The sequence below is a fragment of the Lactuca saligna genome, chromosome 3, assembly GCF_052625555.1.
Source record: "Lactuca saligna cultivar CGN05327 chromosome 3, ASM5262555v1, whole genome shotgun sequence".
NCBI classification, from domain to species: Eukaryota; Viridiplantae; Streptophyta; class Magnoliopsida; order Asterales; family Asteraceae; genus Lactuca; species Lactuca saligna.
In genome coordinates, this window is record NC_136419.1 from 44,575,653 (window position 1) to 44,598,792 (window position 23,140).

At 32.3% G+C, this 23,140-nt stretch overlaps 2 protein-coding genes across 2 annotated transcripts; both read right to left on the reverse strand.

Moving 5' to 3' along the window:
- Nucleotides 1-6,001: 6,001 nt before the first annotated feature.
- On the reverse strand, nucleotides 6,002-8,651 carry LOC145036225 (pyruvate dehydrogenase E1 component subunit alpha, mitochondrial-like). The gene is made up of 8 exons (XM_078984686.1): nucleotides 7,866-8,651; nucleotides 7,345-7,424; nucleotides 7,150-7,227; nucleotides 6,944-7,039; nucleotides 6,792-6,863; nucleotides 6,635-6,688; nucleotides 6,461-6,526; nucleotides 6,002-6,361 (listed from the first exon to the last, which is right to left on the reverse strand). The coding sequence occupies exons 1-8, from the start codon at nucleotides 8,554-8,556 to the stop codon at nucleotides 6,317-6,319; spliced, it is 1,182 nt and encodes a 393-aa protein (XP_078840812.1). The 5' UTR covers nucleotides 8,557-8,651; the 3' UTR covers nucleotides 6,002-6,316.
- Nucleotides 8,652-17,451: 8,800 nt separating this feature from the next.
- EMB25 (DEAD/DEAH box helicase) lies at nucleotides 17,452-22,993 on the reverse strand. Its single transcript, XM_078984689.1, has 18 exons — nucleotides 22,391-22,993; nucleotides 22,097-22,272; nucleotides 21,899-22,012; nucleotides 21,713-21,821; nucleotides 21,535-21,621; nucleotides 21,348-21,466; nucleotides 21,114-21,261; nucleotides 20,431-21,030; nucleotides 20,065-20,343; nucleotides 19,734-19,940; nucleotides 19,286-19,633; nucleotides 18,968-19,207; nucleotides 18,672-18,892; nucleotides 18,481-18,580; nucleotides 18,221-18,367; nucleotides 18,001-18,099; nucleotides 17,799-17,888; nucleotides 17,452-17,706 (listed from the first exon to the last, which is right to left on the reverse strand). Exons 1-16 carry the CDS (start codon nucleotides 22,892-22,894, stop codon nucleotides 18,001-18,003), a joined length of 3,498 nt encoding a protein of 1,165 aa, XP_078840815.1. The 5' UTR covers nucleotides 22,895-22,993; the 3' UTR covers nucleotides 17,452-17,706; nucleotides 17,799-17,888.
- Between the last annotated feature and the right edge of the window lie 147 nt (nucleotides 22,994-23,140).

Genomic DNA, 23,140 nt, shown 5'->3' on the forward strand with positions numbered 1-23,140 from the left:
ACAGGTTTGGGTAATAGGTTTCAACATATTTAAGGAACGGCTTGACATAAGACTACAAGAAAATTAAACGGGTAAATTTATAGTCAAAACTCTTTCAACCTGACAGACATGACATGTTAACCAAGTATACATATTTCAGTTATTCTATGAGTTTAATAAGCTATAATTGTTATAATCTTCTTTCAAATAGCTTTAATTTATTTTATTGCTTTCTAAACCAAAGCAATCCCTACAAATGAACTTTATTTTGTTAATAAGAAGCATCATTATTTCATTAAAAAAAATATATGTTTATTTTTCTTTTGTCATGTGTCACTATATTATGGTTCCTAATTAATATAATTTCACTTGTCAATCTATTGATTCTTCATTGTAAATTTCAAATTTAAATTTTCTACTCTAATTACATTAATTTAATAACATTATAATAAAAATTAAAATAAAATTAGAGTAAATTACACGAATCATCCATCGTGCAGGTGACAAAATGCATATTCAGTTCCTATTTTCAAAAATTAACTCGGGTTGTCTTTCGTTTGATTAAAAGTTGTGTGTTTCATCCCTTGTTAGTTTAAATTTGCACATTTTGTCCCTTTCGAGACATGGCTATAATGCCCTTTTAAATTTATTTTTCATTTTTTTATATTTCTAATTATTTTTAATTATTATTTTATTTTAATTAAAGTTAATATATATTTCTCTTTTGCTTTGCTAGAGAAAACTTAAACACCACCACCGGAAAAAATAGAGCACCATTAGAAACCCTCTTGACTACTGCCACTGACCACTACCATATTTCATTTCATTTGCTCATGTCCGACGAGTACCACCTCTGTCGGAGATGTGGAACATCCTCAGAAAAACGTCACTACTGTCGGTTTCATTCCCTCTTACCTGATTTTCTCTTGAAACCCTTGAGCATTCTTTATTATCTATTTCCTCAATTTTCTTCCCAAACAGAGCAAAGAAACACAAAACACACACCTTGTATGTTTCTGCTGATACGATACACACACACACACACACACAGAGAGAGATAGAGAGAGATAGATAGATAGATAGATAGATAGATAGATAGATAGATAGATAGATAGAAAGAGATAGAGAGCAAACGCGTGGTCATCATCACCACCTGTGCGTTAGGGTTTTGAGAAAGATGGGAGATGTAATTAAGAAAATAGATTAGCAGCAGATGTGTGGTTTTAGATTTAGCATTTTGGTGGTTGCATGATGGATTTCACTTTGAGACTTTCAGATCGAGCATCACTACCACCAGGAATTGAAGGTGGTGAGACGAGTTTGGAATCTGCAAATTTGATAATAGTGATGCATCAGAACCTACGTTGAGCGGCGATGATGCATTGGAGCAAAGTCACATCCTCTCGATCTTCTTTTGTAATGGGAGAATCCATCACCAGAAAGATATGGAAAACACATCTCATATTTTTCATTCTTCTCTCGAATCCTTCAAGAACTTGTTAAGATTTGCAAATCTGAAAATGTTTTTGAAGTTCATGAAGTTTAAGTTGAAAACTTTCTTGAAGTTAAAAGTTGAAATCATTGCACTTTTTAAGACCTGTGATAGTGGTGATAGGATCGTCGGAGAAGCATAAGGGGGTCACCGATTTTGGTCTGGGTGGAGTTCGAAGAAATGGTGGGAGAGAGACGAAGTGCTTAGGGAGTTAGGGTTTACAACATATTTCTTTTATTAAAGATAAAAACTAATTACTTTTTATGATATACAAATCAATAGATAATAAATAAATAACAAATAAATAGAAAATAAATAAGAACAAAATTGTTTTTTTATTTCCAGGGGATGAAATGTGCAACTTTTAACCAAACAATGGATGATGCAGGTTAAGTTTTGAAAATAGGGACTGAACGTGTATTTTTGCACCTACACGAGGGATGATTCGTGTAATTTACTCATAATATTAATTAAGTTTATAAGGTGATATAATTTCATATATTTTTTTAAATCAAAGATTATAATTTTATAAAACTAAAAAAATATCTCTTAATTAATAATTTATTTAAAATAATTGATTAATAATTTTAAGTTTTTACTATGTAACTTTGGTTTCCACAAGTGATAAAAGTAGTATGTAATATGAAAAATATGCTTAGTTACAACATACATAAAAAAAAATTAGGAAATAGTTTCACATATTATTAAAGGAAGATAGTTGTTTTACATAATAAAAAAAAAAAAAAAAAAAAAAAAAAAAAAGAAACACCACCCTCTTCCTTAAAGATATGGATTTATTAAACAAACTATTTAACTATTGGACCATCAAATTCAAGAAATTGTCCCTTTAAGTTGAATTGTTTGAAAACATTCGTTTATATAGTAACTAAGCAAACTTCCAAAAGTTCCCAACTTAAAAGTATTTTATTCTTTGTTTGACCATACTTTACAATGTTCTTGGAGGGTTTAATTAGCTGTGGAGCTACTGTCACAAAAAATAATAGTTGCTTCTTCTTGTTCTAATCGAACTTTCCCAACACCTTTCCTTAACCATATTACTTGCATTAACATACATAATGCCATGCCACAAGCTCCCGTAATGAAAGCCTACCAATTAGCAGTTGAGGCACTAAATTTCTATCGAAGGTTTAGGGGACAAAACCCAACATGGCTCCATTATTTACCTTCCACATTAAGACCTCTGAGGTGAGTTTAGCGTAGAACGTAAACCCTGTTCATCCGTGACCCACCAATAATAAATTCACCTTGAATACTATTTAGACTAATAGAGGTGGACAATATGAATGTTTATATGATTTGGATCCGGATTCAACCCAATACTGATAAAAAATGGGCCAAATAAGGGTCTTAAAATGGTCCTAAAAGGTCCAAGTTATATCGGTTAAGGGTCTGGTTAATAATTGGTGGACTCGTGAACAATTTTATCTTTTTATTTATTGTATTTAATTATTTACCGATTAAAAATGCATTTTCTTGGGACCAATTACTCTAGACATGGATTATATGTGTTTATTACCATTTTTGAGAAAAACTTGATGGGGCGGGTGTTGTGGAATCAAGTGTTTTCCAACCTTAATTCTAGATTAAATCAAATTGTATGATTCTAAACCTGGTTTTTCTATGATATTGTTGAAAATTTTGGAAGAGAATGGTGATTGAAGGGTGTGAATCAGTAAGAAAACAAATATGAATGTTTATAGGTTGTTTTGTAAGAAATTTTGCAAGAGTAAGCCTGTTGTGGATTTAATCATTTATCTGTTTTTTGTGAATTTAATGTATAGGTGCTCTTTGCTAAGACTATGTTTGGTATGGATAAGTTAACTTATTTCTTAAGTTTATTGCAATTTAGTGTTTGATGATGCTACAAAAATAACTTATAGTAGCTTACAAGTTATTTTTTTTCGTAAACTACTTAAGATAAGTTATTAATAAGGTAATTTATAATCTAAATGCTAGTTTAAGCCTTTTGTACTTAGTGATTAGTTGTGGTGTATACTTTCATGTAGTGGCAGAGTTTGACTTTACTTTATTGCTTTTGGACGAGACAATATGCATGTATAGTTAGGGCAAATTTACATGGACATAAGGTGTCCATGGCATCTTTTATTTTCAAGAAAAAAAAAAAAAAACTTTTCAGAAGCTCCAACCGGTTGAAAGTTGTACTCAATATGCTCTATATCACTTTCTATTTATGATCAAACAAATAATTCAATTTTTAGAGGAAAAAGGGCAAATAAAAAAATAAAACTACTTACAAGTTATTTTATTTAACTCACATATTAACTACTTGAATCACTACAAAATTGATGTATTTGATCCGAACATGGGTATGTAGCTTCAAAAGTTCATCAATCTGCTTTAAAAAACTTGTTTCTCATTGTTTCGATGACTTCTTTGTACCAAAATAAGTATTTTCAAACATTTAAAGTGGATAAAGTATCCAAAATAACCAAATTTTATCAGGGTGCACAGACTAGTCTCAATTTTATTTTATTTTTTGGGTTGGAGGAACCAGGGTGCACAGAGGCTTCTACTCCTGCTATCCTCATAATGAGTCCCATAAATATAACTTTAGAACACTTGGAGCAAATATTCAAAATAATATTGTTACTGTAATACATTGACATGGTTTAATACCTTAAATAGAATTAAAAACAAACAGAAATAATATATCCACTAAGGTTTCTATCAAAATTTGTAATGATTTTGTTCATTTCAACAATGAAGTTGAAAAGAAAGACCCATTTACACAAGACAAAACTGTACAAATGGTCCCTGTGGTTTGTCAAAAATTGTCACTTTGGTTCAAAAATGTTTGAACTAGCAGTAGAGATCCAACTTTTCATTTTTTTTATGAGTTTGGTCCAATTTACTATTAACTTTTTCATAATGACGATTTTGCTCTTACTTTTTTCTTTTTTATTTTTATTTATTTAAAGATTTTTTAAGATTAAAAGAAAAAAGAAAAAACAAAATTTTCCTTTTCTATTTAATTTATATAATTTTTATAACAGAAAAAATAAAAAAGAAAATCTCTCTCTCTCTCTCTCTCTCTCCTCTCTGTGGACATGTGAGATGAAAATCACCCCCAAACACCCCCATTCTCTTCTTCCTTGTCTCTTTTCATTTCATCTGCAACTTAAACAATACACATAATCCACCCAATACATACTTCAATTAGAAAAGCATAGAGTAATCTAGATCAAGACCTAGAAAGATCCCCAAATTAGCAATGATGTTTCTGTAAAAACCAGAAGAAGAAAACGAGAGGTAGAAGGAGAGGAAGAGAGATTAAAAAGCTTAAATCAGCTTCAATTAGAAAATCACCCCCTAACGACACACAAACTTTGATACGCCAATATCAAAACTGTCCTCGATGACTGTTTCTGTAAAAACCAGAAGAAGAAGAAGAAGAAAACAACACAAAAACTCAAATGGTTGTATTCGAAGAACCCCTAAATCAACAAATTGTAGCATAAACATACTGATCTTACCCTAAATCGGAGTTAATGGCGGCGATAAGGCAATGGGTGTTTGATAATTATAGCGGTGGCTTTAGCTGCCCCGTTTCTCTTCTTCCAATAGCGAACAAAAGGGAGAGGAAAGAGGAGTAAGGGGTTGTTAGTGATTGGAAACAACAAGGTAGTAGTGGTGGCCATTGGAACTTCCCCAACAATAGTGGGAGGCAGCGATGGCAGCCGATGGTGATTGAACTCACGACAATAACATCGATCAGTTACAGCTTTGCCTCTTTCTTCCTCTTCTTCGATTGTGAACAAGTGGAGATAGTGAGAGGTAACATCAATGATGGAGGGGTTATGGTATTTGAAGGAGGATGTTGGTTAAGATGGTGGTGGCAGGCAGCGTTCCCAACTACCTGTCGTATGTCGTTCTAATGCTCGTAGACGAAAAGGAGGTGAACAGAGATGGGAACAGCAGAGGGATGAAGTAGCAGCTTTGATCGATGGTGGGGTGTTTGGATTGTTGAGAGAGAGAGAGAGAGATTCTTTTTTATTTTTCTTTTACTCAAAAAAAACATTTAAATAAGTAAAAACCAATAAAAAAAAAAGAAAGTATCAAGGGTAAAATAGTTACTATAAAAAAGTTTATAGAAAACTAAACCAAACTCACAACAAAATGAAAAATTTGGACTTAATCCAAACATTTTTGGACAAAATGACAATTTTCAGCTAACAGACCATTTGTCGAGTTGTCTTTAACAATAAGATTGATGATTATTTAGTGTCATACGTATTAAACACTATCAACACCGATACAATTATAAACTTTTTTAAAAATATGAAAACTCAAGGTAAAAGAAGACATTAGACATAAACTTGTATATTCTTCACATTATATTTCATCTTAGGTAAAACTTTACTTCCGATAGATTGTTGGCATTATTTCACTTGTTCAATCACAGCATTCTAATAAAAACCCATAATAGCATATTAAATACTTAGTAATTCACACAAACAACAAACAAACCCCAAATTGCTAAAAACAAAATTGCCAAATAAATTTGCAGACAACCTGCAACAATATATCATAACAGATATAGCTTCAAGTTCAACAGCCTTCACAAAAACTATGAGTTTCTTCATGTCGAAAGTATATGAAACAGGCCCAAAAGAATCATATCAAAACTTTTTCTGTTTTTTTTTTTTGCCATCAACACAACACGCGAAATAAAATAAAAAAACAGCAATAAATTTGTTATTCACTCCATCTCTCTGTGTTCTTATTTTTGTTTTGGTATTTGAAGAGATGAGTTGGATCAAACCAAAATATTCTTTTGATTATAAAATGATTTCATTATGAAAATCAAGGGAGTGTAGCTCTTAACTCTTTCCTGTCTGCTCCAAAAGACTGCAACACATAATCAAAAACTTTAATTTTAAAAAAAAAAAAAAAAAAACAAATTAATCAACAAAAATCTCCATTTTTTTAAATAAATAAATAAAATACCTCAACCCCATATCCTTTACGATAAACATTGGTGAAAAGTTCAGGCTCATCTGGCATTGGGCTTTCCTGTAATTTAAAAAGATAAATGTAAAATAAGTAAAGTTATTTATATACTTCAAGAAATGTTTATTATTTTTTTTATTTTTAATAGCCAAAATGAAAAAGATTTGATACCTTTGCCTTGGCAATGGCTTCATCAACTTCTTTTCTAGCTAGCTTCTCTATATCCTGGAAAAAAAAATATAGAAAAGAAAAAAAAATTGAAATGGGGCCCACAAATAAATATAAAGATTTGATTTATGAATCCAAGTATATAAATAAACTATATCACCTTGAGTTCTTTTTCATTAGCTATATCATGAGCCAGGATCAACTTCCTTATTCTTTCAATAGGATCACGTTCCTAAAATTGTAACCAATTATAAAATCAGTAACAAATTTTTTTTTTAAAGAAATTAAATAATAAAAAATAAATTAACAAACCTGTCTGACACCACTAATTTCATCACGGGTTCTATAGGTGCTACCAGGGTCAGACATAGAGTGACCATGGTACCTGTAAGTGTCCATTTCAAGAATCTGAAACAAAAAAAAAAATCAAGATTATAATTTATAAAAGTTTTTAGTTCTTGATAACATTAATAATACAATCTGAAATGAAAATTAAAAATTTAATTTTGACTACTCACAATGGGTCCATTCTTTAATGCGTGTTCTTTTGCAAATTTGCAAGCTTGTTTCACTGCAAAGGCATCCATTCCATCTACCTGCATAAAGAAAGATATAGAAGATTGTGGGTTTCATTGTAAAGAACTAAAGATGATGATGCAAGTATAAGTTATTGTAATGTTTGTAGGTTGTAACAACAAAAAGACTAAACTGACCTTCAATCCAGGAACATAATCCCCACGTTTGTAATAAGCAGGACTCTTTGCAGCTCTCCATTCAGCTGTACCCATACCATCTGCACACCAATCCATGAAATCTCAATTGCATACAATGTAGAACTTTGTAATCTGTATAATGTTGGTTTACTACAGCTATATATAGTGGTATTACCAAGATTTATGAGTATAGAAATGAAAAAATCTGCCACACAAACACAAATCCAGTTTACTAGAACTCTCAAATGGCAATTAGTGCTCAATGACCAATAATTGAACACTTGTCCAGGCCAACAAACTCATTCAATTTATAGATCTTACAGTAAGTACACATTTACATGTATGAATTCCTCAACTATACATAACTAGTCACACAATAAGGATCAGTTCTTATGTATCTAGATGATGTTTATGAGTGGATTGAATAAGAGAAATAAAGTCACCAAGTCTATTGAAAGTTCCCAATAAAGAAGCAGAAACAGAATCAATCATGAATTTTAAGGAGAAAAGAAAGTACTTACAGTGATTATTCTCGCACACCAAAATGGCAGGTAGGTCCCAAAGAGCAGCCATGTTAAGAGCTTCAAAAAGCTGTCCTTGGTTAGCAGCACCATCACCATACATGGTAAAAGTGACATGATCTTCCTTCCTGTACTTCTGAGCAAACGCCAATCCACATCCTAACGGAACTTGAGCTCCAACAATCCCATGTCCTCCGAAGAAACAAGCATCCTTCTTATAAAAATGCATCGAACCTCCTTTCCCCCTAGAACAACCCGCTTGACGACCCATAAGCTCAGCAAAACTCTCGAGTAGCGTCCCACCACGCCCTAGGAAGATACAATGGTCACGATAAGCGGTGATTATACAATCCTTCTTCGTAATCGCAGCCTCCATCCCTATACTCACAGCTTCTTGTCCATCGTACAGATGGCAAAACCCTCGGATCAACTTGGATTTGTAGAGAGAGTCGGCGGCGATCTCCATACGGCGCATAAGTGCCATATCGGTGAAGAAAGTCATGAGTTCCTTAGGAGTAGTATCGATGGATCTGGACGGAGGTTCGCAGTTGTGGCCGGTGAAGGGGACACTGGTTTCGATGGTGATGGTGGTGGAGTCATCGGTGGAGAAAGAGCGGCGGTGGAGGAAAGAGGATGAGGAGGCGGTGGAGAGAGGCTTGAGGAGATTGGAACTCCGGCGAGCCAAAGCCATGGGTGGTTTTTGGCCGATGGAGAGATCGAAACGTTAGGTTTGGTGAAAGGGTGGAGAAGAACCAAAAGAGAAGAATGAGAGAGTAAAGGGTATATTGGAAATGAATTTTATAAAGTCGGCGATTTGTAAAAAATAAATAAATAAAAAGAATAATTAGCCCTGGGTCAATTGCGGGCTGCTGATGGTCCGAATCTTTGTTGGCTTTCTATGTCAAAATGGGATGCTAATTGCTCTCAATTTTTTATTAAGGTATTGAATATTGAAATTATTAAGAAAATATTTTTTTAAGATTGTGATAAATAGGAGTGAAAAAGAGAAAGTTGGTGATCGAATTATTTGGATGGGTGTAACATTCTGTAATTATAAAACTATTTGCTTTTTGTGTTGGAGAATATGTAAATAATGGACTCTATAAAATTATTTTGCATTTTAATCATACACGCTTCAAAGGAACAAGAATGTAAGCAAATGTTATGTTTGTAAAGTAAGCAAATGCTAAGTTTGATCTTTGAATTATTCGAAATATTTGGAATGTGAAAATGTGGAGTATAATGTGTATTTAGGGTGTTTGGATTGTTTTTTGAATTCTAAAAGTGTTTTTGGACAACAGAAATTATTTGATTTATTGTAGTAAACAAAAAAGGTAAAGATACACTAAAACGAAAAAGATCTAATGCATCAAACAATCTAAAAAATCTAAATCACATGAACAATATTAGTTCAAGCGGAATAGAAATAATATATCCTACAACAATCAACAGCATGCAATGAAAAATGCTAAGCAAAGAGTAAATCAGATAAACACAGTATTTACGTGGAAATCCAAATCGAGGAAAAAAAACCATGTATGAAAGAAGCCAAAAACCAATCCACTAAAATATTACAGTGTTTACAGAGCCAAAGATATTAATGAAGGGTTGAAACCCCAGAAATATCAATCCAGAGAAAGGGAAAAAGAAAGAAGTCTTAATTAATTATCTAAAAACTCTCTCATATAAAAAAATCACTGTCTTCAATTCAAGATAAAAAGGTAAAGGTTTTGCCAATTTGGCAAATTTGTCCCTTCAACAATCAAGTAATTGTATTTCAGGAACAAGTTTTTTTTTTCGACTTGATACACTATTTTAGACATAGTTCCCTTTTTAGACCACAAACGCCCATTTAAAACTTGGATTTATGGAAATACAATATAGCCCTTGAACTAAACAAAACTTGTCCATTTTGGAAGGCATATTTTCACACTTAGTGGTGGCAATAAGTTTTCAAAAAAGTGTCTGTATTATGGTGGCAAAAGTTAAGAAGTCAATAAGTTAAAAAGTATTTGGTAAATGGGCTTATTATGTAACATCCTGTTTCGAGAAGTTTCTTATTTTGGGGTTATGGACAAGAAATAGATCGGGTAAAGGTCTTGGGCTTCAAGGGAATAGGGTTTAGATCTTATTGAATGTTGATAATATTGGTTATGTAATCTAAGCCCTTGTTTGTGCTTTGGAGCCAAATGGTAAAATGAGAAGAGTCATATGTTAGGCTTCTTGCATGGATTATGGTTTTAGTTCGACATATGTTAAGCAAAAATTATATAGATAGAATGGTGGGGCTCGTCAATACCTTTTCGTGGATATAAAGATCGCCGAAAACGGAGTTGAAACAAAAAAGTTATGGTTGTTTGAATTTGAGATGGATTTGGGTGAAAACCATTGCCACGACATGATGAGAATTTGCCACGGCACGGTGAAGTGTGCCATGACACGACGACCATTGATGCCCAAGCCCATGATTTTTAGGGTTTTCAACGTATTTAAGCATAAGGTTCCGACTTTTTGGCCATTTATCAACCTCTATTTCCTTTAGAAGCCCTTTGTAGAAACCCTAGTCTACACCTTCAAGAATTGAGCTTCTTATCTCTCATATGTCCTCTTTTGGATGTTTTTTTATGTTATTTAATGAAGTTTAAAGATCAAGAAGGTTCATTTGGTTGCAAGAATTGATGCTTCAAGTTTGGATCCATCAAAGACACTACATTTCTAGGCTATTGTAAGTATAAAGTTCCAATCTTGCTATCTAGTTCTTTAAATCTTGTCATTTGGGGGGTTTTGGCACTTTTGGTCCATTTTATAGGTGATATTGGAGTTGAGTGGACTCTAACATCTTTTGACCAGTTTAGAATGCTTCATGGACCTCATGAACTAAAAAAGTTGTGATTTTTTGCCTTCTCTTATAACCATATAGGTTATCTTGATCCTTTATGTCATTTTGGTGTATTAAAGTTTAGATCTTGAAATCTTGAAACATTATTATGGATAAAGTTGGAAACTTTATCCATATAAACATCATGTTGATCCATATATGAAGGTTAGAGACCTGGACTTAATGGATTAAGTTAAGAAAGATGCATTTTTGGTCCCTTTGAGACGTAAAGTCTACATCTTGGTGATTTGGACCTCCCTAATGGATAAAGTTAGAAACTTTATCCATTAAGACCTTGGAAATGATCAGATATGCACTTTGGGGCTCTTAAAAATAGAAGAAAATGGATTAAGCTCATTTAAGTTGTTCAGACCAGTCCCTACGGCGTGACGATTGGGGAATCATCGATTGTTTTGGCATTTTGTGCCCACGATGTGGCTAAGGAAGACCAGAACATGGAGGGATGTTGTTGGCAATTTTGACCTTAACTTTGATCATTGACTTTTTGACTGGTTTGACTTTTAGGCAAACTTAGGTAGATTTCAGTATTTGACTAAGGGTTGATTTCGGTTTGGCTTTAGGAAGCTTGGATTGGCTATTCCATTGTTGAGGTAGCTGTTAAACTTCTTTCAAGTGGTCCATGTGAGTTTTCCTCACTATACTCATGGGTCAAAGGCACCAATGTCACCCCACTAGGTTGTGTTATGTATCATGGTATATAGGATGATGTTATGTTATAGTGATATGTTAGATTGGTAGATCTATATGATTACCTATATTTGTTGGTTATATGTTATATGTTGCATACGTCGACATAGTATGGTTGGATTGAGGCTTTACTGCTATTTGTTGTAAGCCAACAAACTCAACGCAATCAAATCCAATGATTGTGGGTTGGGGCAATCCAATCTGATGATTGTGGGTGGGGGGTAATCCAGCCCGATAATTGTGGACAGGAGGGTAATGCAGTCTGATGATTGTGGACCCAGTGTAAAGGATAATCTAGTCCGATGATTGTGTGTTAGGGGTAATCCAGCCTGATGATTGTGAACCTAACATGCATGTTTGTATATGTTTTGTTATGAGGGATATTTTGGGGGAACTTACTAAGCTTTGGCTTACAGTTTGGTTTCATGGTTTCAGGTACATTAGATGATTGGGGCAAGACGAAACTGTGATCGTATACATCATCCTTTGGATTTATGTTTAGTGATGTTTTTGGATACTCTGGTTTTATGACTATGTTTTGAAAATAATGTTTTGTATGACTTACGATTATTAAAATGGTTTTCAAAAAAAAAAATTATCATAATTTTGGGGACGTTTCATTTTAGCTTATTAGCGATTCCACACCGCTATAAGCTAAACAAGTGTTTAGATAAAAACAACTTATAGTTGTGGGAAACCGCTAATAAACCATAAGCTAATAAGCAATAAGTTTTTTTTATAAGCATGGTCTAAAAATCTTATTTATGAAACTACTATAGTTAAAATGTCAAAAACATTTTAAAAAGTGAGGGTGTGCAAAATAACCAAAACCAAGAAAAAAAACTAATTGTTTCTTTTTTGCTATTTATAAAAACAGATTTTTTTTTCTTCGGGTTGGTTTTTTTAATATAAAAATTGAACCGAACCAAACTACCATATATATATATATATATATATATATATATATATGTGTGTGTGTTTTAGTTTACTCAGACAATGGATTTGATTGTGATGTTTTTCATTAAAACGTTACCATGATATTCTTCAAAATAATTACGACGATCATTTTTTTATCAAACATTCCTTTGACTTCATGCATTAAAGTATTTATGATATTTTTATCTTATACTTGAATAAAATGTTCATAAACAAATTGCATGTATATAAATTGAACGTATATTGTGTAATACTTGTATAAAACTATCTTTATATATATATATATATATATATATATATATATATATATATATATATATATATATATATATATATATATATATATATATATATATGTTTTAGTTTACTCCGACAATGGATTTGATGGATTTGATTGTGATGTTTTTCATTAAAACGTTACCACGATGTTCTTCAAAAAAATTACGACAATCATTTTTTTATCAAACATTCCTTCGACTTCATGCATTAAAGTATTTATGATATCCAAAATTATTTTTATCTTATACTTGAATAAAATATTCATAAACAAATTGCATGTATATAAATTGAACGTATATTGTGTAATACTTGTATAAAACTATCTTATTATTGTTGAGGTTATAAACGTAAAAAAAAAAAAAAAAAGTATAAGAACGGTACACAACTTGCTTGGTTGTCTAGTTACACATTAGTGAGTCATTCTAACATATTAAAAACTAGCCGAATATCTGCGCGTTGTACTGAATATATTATAATATAATTAATATATGTTATTAAAAATAGTTATATCGATATCATTGACTTTGAAATAATATTTGTTTACATAGGAATTACTTTAAATATAAGATAAGATATATATATATATATATATATATATATATATATATATATATATATATATAAATATAAAGTAGCTCATCTCAATAATTTGTATTCTTGGATAGTATATAATTTCATTAACTTTTGATTTATTGTATTATTTACTATTGCGTGATCCCTTTTTAGCAAAATCGTCCAAGATATGGAAATCAACTTCGATATGACTGTCAGACAGAAAGCAGTCTTTGAGTGTCTGCGGGCGCCTCATGCTCAGGATTTTCTGCTAACTATCCCTATTGATGGTCTTGGCCAACATATGTCTCATGTGGAGTACCGAACTATCCTTCGTTACCGCCTCATGATTCCCATATTCCCAATTGACGAGATATGCTCAGTTTGTCGCAAGGCATGTTTGGATACCTTTGGGGAACACGCGGTTCATTGTAGAGAGCTCCCTGGTTTCAAGTATAGACATGATGTGGTTCATGATGTTCTCTTTGATGCTTGTCGGCGTGCTGGTATATCTGTGAAGAAAGAAGCGCCAGTGAACTTTTTGACGGACCCGCAGGATGACAGGTCCACACTTAGACCGACTCACATTTTGGTCTTTGGATGGATGGGAGGGAAGCATGCGTGCGTGGATCTTACTGGTGTCTCTCCTCTCGTTGGTTTGGGGAGCGGAGGTTTCGCAGCTGGGCACGCCGCTCTGAAAGCCGTTGTGTGCAAAGTGGTAAAGCACGTTAATGCATGTAGAGAAAATCAACATGTGTTTGTTTCTTTTGCATTCGATACATTTGGTTTTCACGCAGCAGAGGCAATGGAGCTCCTTAATAGAGTCCAACGGGTCATACATTCTAATGTCATATCTCCTAGATCCACAAATGTTGTTTTCAAAAGAATTGGTTTTGCCATCCAGAAAGGGCTATCGGCGCAACTTGTTGCCTGTTTGCCTTCAATAGATATGTATTGAATTGACCTATTATTATTATTATTATTATTATTATTATTATTATTATTATTATATAGTTAATCAATTTATATAACTATCTTTTAGGATTGTATTATCTTAATGATATATATCCAAACGTATTTTTGTTCTCTAACAATAATAGTTTCATCTATCATTATTTTCCTCATAAAATAACATCAATAAATATTTTCTTTCGTTCACCTTCATAAATAAAAATTTACAATCTTTATATAAAATATTTTTAAAAAGTATTTAATTACACTTTTACATAGAGACAAATGTAATTAATGTAGTCATTTTACCTAGAGGATATTTCACCACTAATATACTATCCAAAAATAAAATTATTGAGATGAGTTACTTTATATATATATATATATATATATATATATATATATATATATATATATATATATATATATATATGTTCAGGTTCATTTGAGACCATTCTAATTTTGTAAGACCGTGAGACCAAATCTAAAAATAATTTTAAAATGCAAAATAAATGGAAAAATCCAAAAATTCTTTTTTTAAATATTATTTTCGGAACTTGAATTAACTAAAAAAATATAAAAAAAATTTCGTTTTTTTTTTTTGAAAAATACGTGAAATATTCTAAATAGAATATTACACTGACATATTCTAAAAAATAATTTTAAAATGCAAAATAAATGGAAAAATCTAAAAATTCTTTTTTTAAATATTATTTTCGGAACTTGAATTAACTAAAAAAAATAAAAATAAAATAAAATAAATCTATTTTTTTTTAAAATACGTGAAATATTCTAAATAGAATATTACACTGTACATATTATAAAAATAATTTTAAAATGCAAAATAAATGGAAAAATCAAAAAATTCTTTTTTTAAATATTATTTTCGGAACATGAATTAACTAAAAAAAATAAAAAAAAATGCGTCTCACGGTCTCACAAAATATAGGTGGTCTCAAATGAACCTAACCCTATATATATATATATACTAGCAGTGTACCCGCGCAAAACGGCGGGGCGTGTAAATTCTTTCGGTGATATGTTTCCTCTACAAAAATGTTATTTTACAAAAGAAAGTACATGTCGAAGACAAAATAATCAAACTATGGTGTTATTTGGGAGATGAAGTCATTTTTTGTTCCTGGACGGTGGGCTTTATAGCAGAGGAGGGAACAAAGAGGTATATGCGATTGGAGGAATATTTGAATCAACATGCTAAATTTAAGGATATCTAAAAGGGTTCAAAATTTGAATGAATCCGGGATTTGAGGGAACCATATCAAATTGTTGAGAAATATAAGGACATTTGATGATAAATATTTGAATTCAAAATATGGTTAAAATTTAATATTATTTTATTAATGGTTACTTGTACTATCAGCTTCATCATTTGGACGTCTTAAAAAAATATTATTATTATAATCAATCTATTTTTAGAAATAGTTAGATTTCTTTTATAAGATAGTAAAGATATATATATATATATATATATATATATATATATATATATATATATATATATATATATATATATATATATATATATATATATATATATATATATATAAAGTAAAATAGCATACTAAAATTGTTAGGCATGCAAGTAGTCAAATTGTTAGGCTTGTATAAGTCTTGCAACTTAAAGTTAAACCACTCAAAAATATTTGTTTGTTATCATTGAATAGCTATTTTTTATTACTATTAGGAAGAATGTTTAGTACATTTTCTTTGGCTATTAGATCACTGATTTTCTTTGTTTTTAAGAGTCGTTTCAATTATTTTCTTTGGTTATTCGGAAGAATGCGTAGTACTTTTTTTCTTCAAATATTTATTTATTTCTTATTAATAAGTTATATCTCAAGTTAAGTATATAATGGTTTCATACTAGATAGAGGTGACTGGTGAGTAATATTTTATGTTATTTAAAATACATATATTAATATCAATAGCGAATTTAAAAACCATTTTCATGAAGAACATTGTGAATTGTCGAAATAATGTAGGCATGAAACGTATAAATTGATCGGTATAAAAACTACACTATAAACCATATTTGAATGATATCACCTGCTCAAATGACTGCAAATTTACTTATGTTCAAAATGAACATGAAACACATGCAAAACACTAAAAGTTAGCTTAAGAAAGAAACACAAGTAAAATGTTTCTTCTACTTCTATGTAGCTTACAAAGATACATCGACAATCACAGAAAAATCCAAAAATATAAATACAAATACAAAGATCATAAATGTAAAAGACAAAGTATAGGTAGTCTCATGTGAATTAAATTGAAACTTTGTTTTTTATATAGCTCAATAACTTGCATGATTAATGTCACTAGGGTATGAAGTATGGACCTCATCAATTATTTCTACATGTAATTAAAGTGAGAATTTAGTGTTGTATGTACTATTGTTACAAATGGAATTACATTTAAAAAGGTCTATGTAGTTATTACAAGTTACTTTAGTGAAGGTTGTTGCCTAATAAATGTATGAATAATAGGATTGTCATGCTTTGAATATATTTTAGTTTTAACAACCAAAAACTAACACGAGAATTCTGTTTTAAATCATGCAATTGTGTAATAAGTATACATTTTAAGTCACATATTTGATAGATGATAGATCATATTACACATGTACCAAAATGTGTATAAAATCAAATAAAACTTGTTACAAAACAACTATAAATATTTTATTCATACCATGGATCTGTCATATGTGTTTAGCTGCCTCAAATTGACGTTAGAAAAAACCATCTACAAAGTAACAATTTATCACCCATTAGAAAAAGTCTTGAAATTAGCAATTTTCAAATACTTATTTTTTATTTTAATATTACTTCATAAATATGATGTTAAGACTTAAGATCGCTCGTCCTAGGCCACGTTCCTTTATTGTCAAAAAATATATAATATTTCATTAATAAGGAACACACAAATACAATGAAATGTTACTTGGTAAGTTGCCCCAATTTGATTATCGATGTTTTGATGAAAAATTATTCGATTTGTGAACGTGGAAAGTGGATTCTAATTCTATTGCATTTGGATCCATATATTCGAGGTGTAGCCATCATTATTATTAATAATTGGTGATTTTACATAAGGTAAATTAAATCAAACGGGTCAAATAAAAAGTTAGCTAAAAAGAAACAATAATTGAGTCCAAAGTATATATATATAGCTTTTACAATTATTAATTAAAAAAAATGGATTTTGGATCTAATAATATAAAAGTGGAGCTTTTTACATACACTTTAAGGGGCAAATTTCAAGTAGTATACAATACCTGAAAAGCCATTCTGAATAAAATAAAATTTCATGTAAGTCATTATTTACATGCTAAAATTGGTTAGTAGTTTACAAATGGTTACAATTTTATATAAGATTTCATAATGCAATGGATTATGACTTATGAGCCACAATAAGTTAATAATTATCGCATATAAATATTCTAACTAAAGATTGCTGATCAATGACCTACCTTGAGAGCTGGGTTCAACTTTCTATCACTGGGTCTTCTCCCTTGTGCTGCACCAAGTATATTGTAGCATAAATAAATCAGCCACAGCAATGAAGGGCGTATAATTTTGGGAACAGAAAAGGTAAAAAAAAATATATACCAAGGATTTGTTTTTATCCAATAACCAGCCAGTGGTAAATCATAATATTCAAATGCATCACATGAACTGTAATAATTAATCTGATGACTCCTGAATTTAAAAAGATAAAAATTATACACAAGAATTACAAAAAAGATAAAAATCCAAGGGCGTTTTGGTCTTAAAACCAAAATAAAATTATGGAGTTGAAAAATAAATGTACCTATCCAGCAAGTTCACTTATTGGTGGTCGATCCATGACACTGGATGCAGCTGTCGCATTTCTTTGTAGTTGAGGGTCGATATCAGGCAATTTAGGAATCTGAATCCATTACAAAAATGTTAATGTTATTTACACTAAAAGAGGTTGTTGAGACAGGAGTAATGTTGATGTGACAAAACTCCATCTCTGATAAAAAGACAAAAATACCCTCCTGATGTACCTGAGCTAAAACATCCATTGTTCTGCGTAACAAACGAGCTAGATCGCCTTCATCCATAGCACAATCCATCATTATTTCCCTCCAAGTCAAACCAGAAGCCCAGGCTTCAACCATCCCAGAAAACTGGCTATCCAGACAGCATGATATCTGTATTGTTTGGTATGCCACGTCATCTCATCTTTATCTTTTTATTTAATAATAAAAACTAAAAAGTTTTTGATATTTTATAACATCTAATAAACTAAACCAACTGAACTAACCTTTACATCATGCTTTTCTTGAAGTTGTAACAGCGATCTTCTTTGCTCATCGAGGAAGTTTATCACTTCCAAAACAGTGCTTGAGGGCTCATAAATATAACTGTCCAAACAAAATTGTAAAATTAAATTACAAAAAATGGTCACTGTTGTTACTGAGGGACCAAAAATGTAAATTACTGAAATATAGAAACCTGTTGTTTTTAGAAGGTCTGACTTTGATTCCTTCAGAAACAATGCTTCCACAAACAGCTGCCAGCTGTGCAGGTTTAAGATCCAGTAATATCTTATTTCTAAGAACCATTGCAATCCAGAGTTCATTTTCTCCTCTAAGAGCAGCAGCAGTTTCACCAAGAGGAAATATCATATGTGTGTTGATATCTAAAGCTCTTATTTCATGTATCACACTGCTCACCTGGATTTTTAATTTAAAAACCCATATAAACATTGGATTTTCAAAATTATTAATATTATTATGTTACAAGATTACCTGAAGAAACTCCTTCCATCCAGATGGTTCGATCTGTTCTATACGAGTCAACAAACGAGTTGACCTTGCTTTCAGGCGTCTGATCTTTTCTTCAGTGAATTTAGCAACATCTACTATTTTTTTATATTCTCTAAACCCTTCTGTCCTTGCTATCTTTTTCTTTAAATGAGAAACTTTATTCCTTTGATTCTTGTAAGATTCTACTGCTTCATAGTATGCTTGTGAATATTGCACAACCACCTAACCAACAACATTTATCTTTGTTTTTCAATTCCATAATCCATAGAAATTAGTTTTGATACTAGAATTTATAGTTACCTCATTGTCCTCTGAAAGACTACTTAAAACTGGAACATTTAAACTCCATGACCATGTCTCAAGTGATCCATCCATGCACCAAATACCTCCAAGTTCAGATTGACTCAGCTTCTGCCATTGCATCTCACCATTTTCAAGAAAAGCACTCATAATTTCTCGAGGTAAAGCATCGCCATTTTTCAAGGGTAAATTGGGAAACCCTGTTCTATATACTGTTTTGATACACCTCTCAGTGAAAAGATACCACGTGTTATCTGAACCAAGTGCCACATAGTAAGATGGTTTTGGATTGGTTTCCACATCGCCTTCTGTTGTTACTTTTAAAGCAAAGGAATTATTCTCAACAACCTGTAAGTAGCAAAGTGAAGTGGGAATAAAAAATGTGATCTTTGATTCTTGAACAAGTAGAGTAGAAGGAAATCTCATGAACACATACATAGTTACATACCATGTTCTTGAGTTTTGAACCTTTCATGGAGTCAACATCACCCAAATAAACAGCAGGGACTAAATGTTTGACTCCAGCATTATCATGATACTGTAAACATAAAAAGGGGAGATGTCCATCTTCCAACTTTTGCAGAAATGGTCTCAAGGAAGACATTCTTTCCATTTCCATTTTTCTACGTAGCTCTGTTCTAACACGCTTTTCTGACTGAAAAAAAAAAAAAAGAAAAAAGAAACTGTTACTGATGAGGACTAAAAGTGAAAAGGATTTCAATTCTGGACTCCTTAATGAACACACTAAAAAAAAGAAAAGGATAAGAAGACATAATTACTCTGAGTTCTTCCTGCAAATCTGCCATTTCTTTGTAAGCTGATTTTGATAAAATATTCTTGCTTTTCCTGTCAATAGCTTCATCACTGATTTCAGAAGTCAAAAGCTGAATCTCTTTTTGTATTTGATCAAGCTCCTGTTGTGCAGCAACCATAACATTACTCCCTACATAATTTCCAAAACTTTGTTCCACCAATTTTCTTGCTTCTTCTAGTGTACGTCCAGCTCGATGAACTTCCATTCCATCTGTTTCACTTACTCTTTGAGTAACTTTTGCACCCTACCTACCACAACTCTTCATCAGTCACCTCAACAACAACAACAAAGGAAGATATCAAGATAACAAGAGATAATTTGGCATACATACAGCAAGAAGGTTGAGAACCATTCCATATGAAGCAGTAAACTGTGATACAAGTGGTTGTAATCCAGCAAAGAGAAGTTTGCAGCATTCTTCAGCACCTTCATATGGAGTTTGAACAACAACAGCATGTCCCCTTTTATCTATGCCTCTTCTTCCAGCACGTCCAGCCATTTGAAGAATCTCATTGGTGGTTAAATTAATGCGTCCAGTTTCGCCCCTCTTGCTGAGTGATGAAATCACAGCTGTTCTTGCAGGCATGTTGATTCCAGCTGCAAGTGTTTCAGTGGCGAAAACGACTTTTACAAGTCCTTTTTGGAATAACTCTTCTATGAAAGATTTCCAAAGAGGTAAACAACCAGCATGATGAGCAGCAACCCCACGAAGTATCCCTTTTACAGATGATTCCCTGACTGCATCAGGGTATTTGATTCTGAATCTTTTTAAAGCTAAGTCAACTTCTGCCATCTCACATTCGTCTAATAGCTTGCAGTCTTCAAGATACTGAACTGCTACATCACAGCCTTTTCTGCTAAAGATAAACCAAACTGCAGGCAGCATGTCCCTTGTTTTAAGGTGCCATACTGTATCTATAACTTGGGGAACCTGAAATTTGTTTAAAAAATTATTCAAGATTGTGTTGATCGATCTTCAGGGTCATCCAGATACTTAAAGAAGTGAATTTGTACTTGTGAACGACGAAGGTTGCTTCTGTCATTCTTTGAAGAAGGTGATACATCAGACTCAAGCTTTCTTGAGTTCCTTCTTCTTGGTCTTTCGTCTTCATATGACTTGGCTCCCATGGAATTTAGTTGCAGGTAGTTGGCTGATAGCTTCCTATTCAAGATTTTCATAAAGTTGTCACATGTTGAAAACAATCATTAAAAAGAAAGAAAAAAAAAAGATTGCAGAGTTCAGTTAACCTATTCATGCTGGTTCCTGTCTCATTAAGAAGAGGAAGCAAAGCTGTTCTGGTAGAGAAATGCCATGTTAAAGGAACTGGACGTTTTGTTGAAGTTACAAGCTCTGTTTTTCCATGAATCTATAACCCACAAATTCAAGATTCAATAGACTAGTTTTGTTGTAATGGAGCAAGAGAAGTTGATATACCTGATTGATCCAACCACATAATTCATCTGGATTTGCTACTGTTGCTGATAAGCATATAAGTTGAACTTCTTTTGGGCAATAGATGATCTATAAACATGTGCAGAAAAAACATGATCAAAATACACCCAATGGTTAGTTGGTGTTACATATTAGGGACAGGGAAAAGGAAACAACGCACTATCTCTTCCCAGACTGTACCCCGAGATATGTCACTTAGATAGTGTACTTCATCCAAAACAATCACATCAACATGAAAAAGTCCACTTTCTGATGACATAATTCCAACACTGCATTCCAAAGGAAGGATATAAATAGATAATATACACCAAATATTAGTAGTAAATGAAATGTATGAAGAACTTACCTCTGATATAACATGTTTCGGAGGATCTCAGTGGTCATAATTAGAACCTGAGCATCCCTGTTGATGGCAGAATCTCCGGTCAGAAGACCAACATTGTCTTCACCAAATGCATCACTGTAGAAGCAGATGAATTATGAAGCAACTAACAAAAAAGAATTAGCTTTTATTAATTTTCTTAGACGTAGCAATGCGTGATACCAAAACTCTCGGAATTTCTGATTAGATAGTGCCTTGAGAGGAGTAGTATAGAATAATCTTCTTCCTCTAGCTACTGTAGCAACAGCTGCAGCTTCAGCAATCAATGTTTTGCCTGCACTTGTGGGCGCAGAAACGACAACTGAAGAACCTCTCAGAAAAGCTTGAATTGCTAACCGCTGCACAATATTGGCACAAACAACGGTATTTCCGTCATCATAAAACTTCATTCTCATGTAATTATCATACACTAATGTTAAATTTCGTAGTGTATAACAGTATAAACGTACAAGTCACCTGAAATTTGTCAATTCGGAAGTTGTAAACGGAAGCAAGTTCATCAACATCAATGATTCCATCACCATACTCCCTCACGTCATTACGAATCCTCTCAATTCTTTGCCACTTGAATTCCTCAAACTGAGACTTGTTAACATCAACTTCCAAAACATTACTCTCGTCACTATCGACCTCATCTTCATCGTCACTTTCAATTTCCTCACCAAATTCGGCAACCACATCGTATTCCTCCGCTGCTTCCTCATCATCCTCGTCATCCTCATCGGTATCCTCCGACGCCTGAGGCTCTCCTACTGAAAAATCTGACTTCGGGAGCTTGTAATTACTTCGAAATTGATAAGTTTTTTGCTTGCGATTTTGAAATGAACTGTGTAAACAGGTGTTTTGGGAGTGAATCGTGAATCTGAAGTAACGATGAAAAGCGCAGCGAGATATTTCTAGTGTGGGGTTTAGAAGGGAAAATGGGGAGAGAATAAAGGATGAAGAAGAGAGTGTGTTCATGGCGGGATGGAGATTAGGTTGTCATGTACGGTTGTGTATGAACATAACAGTCCTGTTCCGGGATGGTATTGTTGCGTCATACGGCAACGTTTCAAATTTTGAGTCTACACGGAACTTAAATATTGAGGCCCAAATTTTTTTGAACATTTAAAAAAAAAAAAAAAAATGAATCTAACAATTTAGATGTACGGATTATATTAGACCAAAAAACAGCCCGAGGGTTTGATTTCCATCTGACTCTTAAAC

Bases quoted from the DNA above. Each gene is read 5' to 3' on its own strand.
- LOC145036225 (XM_078984686.1), bottom strand. From the start codon at position 8,556: ATGGCTTTGGCTCGCCGGAGTTCCAATCTCCTCAAGCCTCTCTCCACC. The intron at 7,425-7,865 runs GTAAGTACTTTC...ATTGGTGTGCAG, and splicing joins GGTGTGCGAGAATAATCACT to ATGGTATGGGTACAGCTGAA. The intron at 7,040-7,149 runs GTGAGTAGTCAA...TTTTTGTTTCAG, and splicing joins CATTAAAGAATGGACCCATT to ATTCTTGAAATGGACACTTA.
- EMB25 (XM_078984689.1), bottom strand. From the start codon at position 22,894: ATGAACACACTCTCTTCTTCATCCTTTATTCTCTCCCCATTTTCCCTT. The intron at 21,262-21,347 runs GTTAACTGAACT...AATCTTGAATAG, and splicing joins ACAGGAACCAGCATGAATAG to GAAGCTATCAGCCAACTACC. The intron at 19,208-19,285 runs GTAACTATAAAT...GTTGTTGGTTAG, and splicing joins GTCTTTCAGAGGACAATGAG to GTGGTTGTGCAATATTCACA.